The 9,290-nt window shown below is 39.3% G+C and overlaps 1 protein-coding gene across 1 annotated transcript in view; it reads left to right on the forward strand.

The window, feature by feature from the left end:
• The window catches only part of TMEM2 (transmembrane protein 2), a 39,450-nt gene extending 30,558 nt beyond the window's left edge, over window positions 1-8,892 (forward strand). Inside the window, exons 17-23 of the mRNA XM_009328094.1 lie at window positions 943-1,151; window positions 1,682-1,867; window positions 3,053-3,272; window positions 3,870-3,968; window positions 5,752-5,900; window positions 7,198-7,304; window positions 8,060-8,892. Of these exons, the coding sequence (XP_009326369.1) occupies window positions 943-1,151; window positions 1,682-1,867; window positions 3,053-3,272; window positions 3,870-3,968; window positions 5,752-5,900; window positions 7,198-7,304; window positions 8,060-8,256 (1,167 nt within the window). The 3' untranslated portion in view covers window positions 8,257-8,892. The remainder of the gene's footprint in view (window positions 1-942; window positions 1,152-1,681; window positions 1,868-3,052; window positions 3,273-3,869; window positions 3,969-5,751; window positions 5,901-7,197; window positions 7,305-8,059) is intronic.
• The last annotated feature ends 398 nt before the right edge of the window (window positions 8,893-9,290 follow it).

Consider the following 9,290-nt stretch of genomic DNA (forward strand, 5'->3'; position numbering starts at 1 on the left):
TCAGCACTCTCGGGTGGATCCCATCCGGCCCCATAGACTTGTGAGCATCCAGGTGGCGTAGCAGGTCATTGACTGCTTCCTCTTGGATTATGGGGGGTTCATCCTGCTCGCTGTCCCTGTGTTCCAGCTCAGGGGGCTGAGTACCCTGAGAATAACTGGTCTGCCTGTTAGAGACTGGGGCAAAGAAGGCATTAAGTACCTCAGCCTTTTCCTCCTCCTTGGTGACAATGTTCCCCCCCACATCCAATAAAGGGTGGAGATTCTCCTTGGCTCTCTTCTTGTCATTCATATACCTGTAAAAACACTTTTTGTTGTCTTTAACGACAGCGGCCAGATTGCGTTCTAGCTGGGCTTTTGCCTGTCTCATTTCCTCTCTGCATGACCTAACGAGATCCCTGTACTCTTCTTGAGTCGCCTGCCCCTTCTTCCACAAGTGGTAAACTCTCCTTTTTTTCCTGAGTCCTAGCAAGAGCTCCCCGTTCAGACAGGCCAGTTGTCTTCCCCGCCTGGTCTTCTTACAGACTTCTGTCTGTCTCTTTTTCACAGAGTGGGTTTTAAGGGGCTTTTTATTTCTTCTTTTTTTTTTTTTTTTAACTTTTTAAAATGGAGATGTTAAATACCACCTTCTGAGTACAAATCTCACATAGGTTTGATTCCCATTCTGGTTCCTGTTCTATATGGGTTTGGCCAAGTACCATAGCTGATTCTATTTTTTTGGTTTTCCCCCTGTGTCCCCTTTTTTCATCTGTAAAATGGGCAAAATATACAATAGATTTTCAAGTAGGGCTCTTCTTCAGGAGCTATTTGTGTATTGCATAACTTTGAACATCAAATTGCAGCATTTTGGCTGATAATGTACTGATTATTTTTCATTATTTCATTTCCTTTTGTACAGTGTCCAAATCTTTTTTCTTTCTTTTCATCCTCCTTAATATCGTATAGGTTTATGTCCAAACCTGGAATGGACAGAATCTTTCCATGACTATCGTACGAGATGAGTACCCAGCCAATCCCATGGTTCTTCGAGGTATTAATCAGAGAGCTGTCTTTCAACAATACCAACCAGTAGTGATGCTCCAAAAGGGCTACACAATACATTGGAATGGAAAAGCTCCAAACGTCACCTATCTTTATCTCATTAACTTCAACAAGTATGTTTACTTTCTTTCATGTCATTGATCTATAAGGCAATACTGAAGTAATGTCCTGCAGAATTAGCATGGATGAGAGTTTGCAGCTGTCAGTAAGACTGGATCTTGGGTTGTTTTTTTTTTCTCCGCAATTACAAATACTAAAGTATGAAAAGCAAGAGATTAAGCAATAGACCTGCACCTAAAGTTAAACTTTCATCCAGTACAGTGTCTTTAAGGAAAATCCTTTGGAGAAGAAAATGTGCAAATAGTGAACTCAAGCAGAATTGGAGTTGAATAACTTAGCATACTAGATTTTGTTGTCAAATAAACTTATTAAATGTCTAAAGTATAAAATCAAATATATCCTGAGAGTATCAAAGTTACTATAACATTTAATGAAACACTTTGTGTAGACAGGGGAAGAAAGATCTTCTGGTTGAGGGTTTGGGAGCTTTTTGTGTTCCTGTTACTTGTTTTTTGAGTGATCTGTTTGCGTATTGTCATTAAACTGTTCTTACAGTGAATCATACCTTTTATTTTGTTTTCAGGAATGACTGGATCCGTGTTGGTCTTTGTTATCAACCAAATACAGATTTTGTTATAGTATTGGAAACCTTTCAAAGGCGGTCATCTGCTCTGTCAAGCAAGGTAGAGCGCTACATGCCTGTATCTTCAATGATGGAGCTCGAAAAGAATCAATCAGACAAGAAGTTTTACTTTGACAACAGTACTGGGTAACTACTTGTAACTTGACCCTATTGGAAGATGTTGTTTAACCTTAAAATGTCCAGTTTGATAGTGTTAAAAGCAACTGATTGAGACACCGGCATAAGAGGAAAGCTGTTGTGAAGGAGCCCAAAGCCTGTTTGAAAGAATACTTTATGTGACTTTGAATCTCCAAAACACAGTGGTTGTTACTGAAATACTTTTCCAAGAGCACTACAGTTGCCACAGATATTTCCTACCCCATGCCTGGGAAAATGTGGTACCTGGTGTGCTGCAGAGCAGTGTCTTTCAGGAAGTAACTTCTAAGTCTTCAAAGAAAACTTGTGCCTTCTTGTTAAACTGAAAATTCTAGAAATTTCCAAGAAGTTTTTATTCCAAGAACATTTTAAGAATGCATTTCTGAAAATCCTAATCTGTTTTCAGCCTTCTTGAATGTACTTAAGAGTCCTAGTCTCTCTTTCAAAAGTACTTCTGACAGAGGCCACTGAGATCCTTCTGAGAGATTTAAGATATGGTCAACTTTGAGTAAAATAAGCCCTACATATATCACTTCTGTGTTTTGCAAATGTTAATCTTTATAATTTATTGTCTTATTTATTTTGTTCCCTTGTCTGCTACTTTGTCTGTCTGTAGTAAATATGCAGATGAATGTAGCTTTTGAAAAGACATTTACATTTCTTTTGCCTAAAAGCTACAGTGATAACAGTCAAATATATAGTAGAAGAATTACTGGTCTCTGTGTACTGTGAACATTAATGACCACTACCCCCTAAATTGCATTTCCAGGCATTTGCAACAGTACAATTACATTGTTCAGTGCTGGTGGGTGAAGCTGAATATCCAAACAATTACTGCTGGGTATCTGCAAAGATCTATGGTCAAAGAAAACACTTATGCTCTGCAGTTTGGTTTTTGTTTCCTGCAAGCCACCCATTTGAGGAGTGGCTGTTCTTTTCAAAGCATATGCATTCATAATGATGTCTCCTTTAATTGTTGGGAATTTCAGGTATGTCAGTAGAGACTTCCTAACTCTAGTAAACTGTAAATATTTTGAAAAAGTTTGAACAATGGTGCAGAAGTGAATACTGTAGTTTCTCTGCTTCTGAAAATCATGAAATACAGCTGTTGAGGTTTAACATAACTGCTTATCTTTCCAGCAATTGATCTAGATTCTTTTTCCCCCTTTTGTGTAGATTACTGTTTTTATTTCTTCAAGCCAAATATAATAGGGATGGTCACAGTTATTGCTCATCTCAGGGATGTGAAAGGATCAAGATTGTGACCAAAGACTCAACAAAAGGGATCAGTAACTGCATGGCAAAAGCTTACCCAAAGTACTACCAAGGACCAACCGTCATAAAGCGGATGCCAGTAAAAACTACTGTACCATGTACAAAATGCGGCACAACTCAGGTAAAATAAAATAAGCAAAAACTTTCATGAACTGTATAGTTGGTGTTGCTGTCTACTTGCTTTCAGGCAGAATTTCAGTCTTTCAGCACAGAATACTGCACCTACCGGTTTGCGATGGTCATGTTGTTAATCTGTACACTAGAAGGCAGGGAGTCCCTTGTAGCACAAAGGTTTCAGTTCTTGTTTTTTGAACAATACTGCTTCACCTCTCACTCAGAGTGCTATAGAGAAGGGGCATCTGATGTCTTGTACTACAGTATTGTCTGTACTCTGTGTGGGATAGCTTTGCTGCAGAGATCGATATGCTATTGGCCAACCTTCTCTCTTCTTTTTTGGATCTTTGCTTATTAGCATGAACTTGAAATTACATTATCTATTTTAGCTATACAGGCTGAGAAAAATACTGAAAGTAAGGAATAAAATGGGTTACACTATACATCATGGTATTTATTAGCATTGCTAGCACCATAAATAATGCCACCGACAAATGGATGCATTTGCTTTGGAGCATGGGCAGTCTGTTGTAAACTGTCTGGCATGATAAAGTGTTGAAGACACATGGATATGTGTACTTAATGTGTTTCTTTTGATATCCAGATGGTATTCACCAGTGATCCTCACAAAAACTACCTCCTTGTGCAGATTAATTCATCTGGTAAAAAAGAGTTAAGCAGAGGTCAGCAAGCATTTATTTCTGTAAGTATTCTTTATGGTTTTCTTCTAACTATCTTTCTTTTCAGCAGTTTGTATTACAACAGTTGTACAGCTGCACATAATGCTGACCTCACTTTTCTTCACTTGATTGAAAAGTGTTGGTTCATAGTTTAAAAATCAATCAGTCAAAAAACTGATGTTTTAACCTCAGAAAATGAGGCTCCAAAGCTCCATTTTGTATTTGAATCCTTTCCTGCTGGAGAAAAAATTGTACTGGTAAGGGAGAGTTTAAAATCTTCAGATTCATGCTGAAATCTAGATGAATGTACACTTACTGATGGCTGCTTTTGGGGAAAAAAAAAAACCCCAACAACAACAAAAACCCCCACAACCAAAACAAAACCAAACAACCTGTTAGTTAAATCCATGTTGTTGAAATTGGTTTTGTGCTAACAGAGTGGTGAGTTAATGAGATGAGTCATTCAAGCCATTAAGCTTTGCGAAACTCCTTCAAAACTGCAATTACTAAAGAATCCATAGAGATTTCTGTATTTGTTCTGATGTGGTCCTGATAAGCCTAGTGATGTGACACTGTATAAAAAGTGGTTTACTTTGACTTTCCTATTCGAATGCTGAAGGAAACTTGCACATGGTGCTGAAATAGCATTTGCAGACACCCTTACACCATAAAGCTTAAAGTCTGTATGTGGCTTACATTCTGTAATGTCAGTGCAATAGTGTCACGGTTTAACCCCAGCCAGCAGCAAAGCCCCACACAGCCGCTCGCTCACTCCTCCCTGGTGGGGTGGGGGAGAGAATCAGAAGATTAAAAGTGAGAAAACTTGTGGGTTGAGATAAAGACAGTTTAAGTAAAGCAAAAGCCGCACGTGCAAGCAAAGCAAAACAAGGAATTTGTTCACTGCTTCCCATGGGCAGGCAGGTGTTCAGCCATCTCCAGGAAAGCAGGGCTCCATCACGCGTGACGGTTACTTGGGAAGACAAACGCCATCACTCTGAAAGCCCCCCACTTCCTTCTTCCCCCAGTTTTTTATTGCTGAGCATGACGTCATATGGTGTGGACTACCCCTGTGGTCAGTTGGGGTCAGCTGTCCCGGCTGTGACCCCTCCCAGCTTCTTGTGCACCCCCAGCCTACTCGCTGGTGGGGTGGTGTGAGAAGCAGAGAAGGCCTTGACTCTGTGTCATCACTGCTCAGCAGTAATGAAAACATCCCTGTGTTATCAATGCTGTGTTCAGCACAAATCCAAAACATAGCCCCATGCTAGCTACTATGAAGAAAACTAATGCTATCCCAGCCAAAACCAGCACAGTTAGCTTGACGGAAATATTAAAACTCTTGAGTTATTTAGACAGACAAATGGCGCGTGAGCAGCGGAATATGTGTGCTGTATCCAAAGCAGTAAGACTGTGCCGTAGGAAGAAACTGGGCTGGAAGTGGGCTGCTGCAGAGACAGATTATCTGTACTGTTGCCAAGAAGTCCAGGTGGTTCAGTATCTGAATTTTAGCTTCCTGGAGCATGAGAAATGACCAAGGCAGGTAGTAAGTCACCTGAAATGTCTGATCTCCCTGTAGAAGCCAGGGACTGAAGGCTCCCATGCAATTTCTGAAGTCCCACTGAAAGCCTCCCCCCAAGGGGGACAATGAAGAGATGCTAGAGAGAAGCAAGTATTTGTAAGGAAATTAGTGCACCACTGTGTCTAAACTAGATGAAGATTAACACTGGGTGCACTGGAATCACTGTTGAATTCATGTGAACTTTAAGAAAGAAAGAAAAAGTTCTTTTCTCTTTTTTTCCTCCCATTCAGGTCAATGACACTATGTTTTCCTTCAAGGATAATGGTATACTTATTGTTGTAGTTGATGCCTGCATTGGCACAGTGTCGGGAAACAAAATATTTTCTGGATTAGACATTAAGCGTGTAGGTGGATATTTAAAATCTGGAATTCCACAAAGGTACGTGTAATGACCATTTATTTCCAGTATGTCCTGTAAGCTGTAGCTCTGCTCTCTAACGAGGATTTAAATAATTATGTCTATACAGGAGCACTGAAAGTGAGCAAAACATGTATCTAAGTTGAGGGAAAGGGAGAAACGTAGGAGCATGTTAACAGACAATTTAGCCTTATTTGAGAAAACAAAGCAACTCAAATTTTGAACACTTACAATTTTCCAGTGTTGCTTGTCTTTCACTTCAAAAAGATTTTTTTTTTTACTAGTCATCATGTAATAACACTTCTTTGCTTAAATCAAGAATATTTTTTTGTTTAATAAGGTCACTTAGGACACTGACAATAACTATGTGACAAGATATCATACTGTTCTCTCCCTATCTAGGGAAAAAGTTGCTTATCATTAAAGAAAGTCAAAAAGTTAGTGTCAGAAAAATGAGCATTCTCATAGTCTAATTTTGGATCAATATCTAAACTTGATTTTTGATACAAATTATTTGTATCAAAATAATTTCCAATTATTTTGAAGCTAAATTTTAAAAAATCTAAAGTTTAAAAAAAAAAAATTCTAGGAGGGGGCTTTTCTAGGTACTGCTTGCAGAGAGGGTTGACTATTTCCATGTCATGAAATGACATGGCATGAGTACTTTTAAGCAAGTGGACTATGAGGCCAGCTAGCTGTAAAAACGTGTAGCAGAGTATTAAGAAAACTGTGTTTATAAGAGCTGCTGTCTCTACACTGTTTCTGCTGCAGGTCTATCGTTCTACTGAGCACAAGAGGTGATGTAGCAATTCCTAATAATTTATCAGAAGCCTTAATGTCCATAACACTTCTTTGCTTAAATCAAGAATATTTTTTTGTTTAATAAGGTCACTTAGGACACTGACAATAACTATGTGACAAGATATCATACTGTTCTCTCCCTATCTAGGGAAAAAGTTGCTTATCATTAAAGAAAGTCAAAAAGTTAGTGTCAGAAAAATGAGCATTCTCATAGTCTAATTTTGGATCAATATCTAAACTTGATTTTTGATACAAATTATTTGTATCAAAATAATTTCCAATTATTTTGAAGCTAAATTTTAAAAAATCTAAAGTAAAAATCAAAAGAATTCTAGGTGGGGGCTTTTCTAGGTACTGCTTGCAGAGAGGGTTGACTATTTCCATGTCATGAAATGACATGGCATGAGTACTTTTAAGCAAGTGGACTATGAGGCCAGCTAGCTGTAAAAACGTGTAGCAGAATATTAAGAAAACTTTGTTTATAAGAGCTGCTGTCTCTACACTGTTTCTGCTGCAGGTCTATCGTTCTACTGAGCACAAGAGGTGATGTAGCAATTCCTAATAATTTATCAGAAGCCTTAATGTCCCTGGGGACAGCCAAACCGCCTTATCTTCAGAGCAACGGTTGGTGGAAATTTTGCATATTTCTTTGACACCACCTTGGTCTGTGTGTTTATGTTGGCATGGTGGGTTTCTCACAGGGTGTGTGAAAAGGATGCAGCTGGGGGAGGATGGTTGCCAGTTTGCACTGGAGGGGGCTGCTGCATTTCAGCCCTTGTTGGGGCGGGCAGCCCTTCAGCAGATGGGGCAGAAAACCCTTCCTGTTGCCCTGAAGGGCGTTGTGTGAAGCTTGTTGCAAGCAGAGAAGTGACTAGCAGTTCTTTGTGCCTGTGGATTACAGAAAAAGAGCCCCAGGCTTTTTTCCCCAAAGCCTGTATTTTGTGCCTCACCCAGCGAATCTATTTTTAAATAATCTCCTGTGCCAGACTAGTATTTCCTGTACTAACAAAATTTGAAGGCAGAGATGAGAAGCTGTTGGTGTTTTGAGGGCTGATCACTTTATAGGCCACGTGGGGTAGCTCTAGTCCATTCAGGGCCCTGGCACAAGTCTTGTCTGAGGAAAGCGGGTTTCATAACTGTCCCGATAGCTGTGTTTTCAAATTAAGATTTCAGAGTATCTAATACTGAATATTGAAAAAGGAGACTGCAAGTCAGTATTTCCTTGCGAGGTGCATGTGAAGCTGAGAGTGGATTAATGTCCTGAATAATCTGGCGGGGGGAGAATTTCAGAGGAGCACGCCATTCCCTTCCCAACCGGTGCTGTGTTGTGCTTGGACAGGCTTGGCTGTTTGGGTAACACGGAGCTGTTTTTGTCACAGGAAGCCTGGCCTTTCTGGGCTTCAGAGGAAACTTTAAGCCATCCTGGATTAAGCTGTTTACCGGTCCTGCTGGGCATGGGCTCGTTCAGATAGAAAAGTATATCCCTTTACAACTGGAAGAGTATGGCTGTGCCAGAGCAATCAAAAGCCGACGGAAAGACCTCGAGCTTCTGAAGAAGGCTACACGATCTCATTAAAGACTAAGATGTACATAAAAGCTGGGGAAAAAAAATGTGAACTAACTTATTTTTTAATTTATGGCATTTTAAACTATATTGTTATCCAAGAAAATCATGTTATTGTCTGACAGATGTTTGCCAGCATTGACCGCTTGAATGCCAATCTGTGCACCTTCTAGTTGTACAAAATATTAAAGAATTTATTAGTATTTGTATAAACAGGTTTCAGAGATTTTTTCAGATGTTTGTATTTACTGTAAACAAGTTCCTTCTGTTTAATACTCCTTTTGTATGTAAGAGGGTGTTCATAAAAGCCTTTAATTTTTGATAACAGGTGTTGGAGTGCATCTTGGACTACTTGAAAGATTAACGTTAAAGTCTCCATAAACAGCTTGAATTGGTCATTATAACTTACACATTTTCCCTCAGCTGTTTAGGTGTTTTCCTGAGGGTTTATTTAGCAATCAGCTCAGTTACATTCTCAATCTGCTTTCCAAGGTGTTAAAAACCAGTTTCCCTCATGTGTGCAGCTGACTCAATGGGGTTTAACTGCAGTAAAATTTTTGCTTTGCTGTATAAAAGACAGAGAGGGGGGATTCAAAGATTCAGCCTGGGGCTGGGTGAGGATTGTGTACCATGCAACAGAATTTAACGAGGCTCTGGTTTTTGGGGTCACTGTTTACTATTCACCCCTAAATATACAGGTGCCTGTAAGAGTTACTTCAGTAAACAGCCTGGGTGTTAAGGCTGCAGTCTTGGGTACAGCTTGACTTCAGCTTTTTCTTTTAAAGCTTTTAGCCAGAAGGGCAAAGCTGAGATATTGTTACTCTCAATTTGTTATGAAACTAAGCTTCTACTCTTGCAGTGATTTTTGGTTTTTTGGTTTTTGGGGTTTTTTTTTCTTTAAGGCTATTCCAGCTCTAGCTTTTAAGTGAATGGAAAGTGCTCTCAGTTCATTCAGGCATGTTATATCTTTTGCCTTCAATTAACTTCAATTCTTTTAATATACTCATGTTGCTAATTCCTATTGATTTTATATTGGGTCCGTTTGA

Source organism: Pygoscelis adeliae, unplaced genomic scaffold, assembly GCF_000699105.1.
Source record: "Pygoscelis adeliae isolate BGI_AS28 unplaced genomic scaffold, ASM69910v1 Scaffold45, whole genome shotgun sequence".
NCBI lineage: Eukaryota > Metazoa > Chordata > Aves > Sphenisciformes > Spheniscidae > Pygoscelis > Pygoscelis adeliae.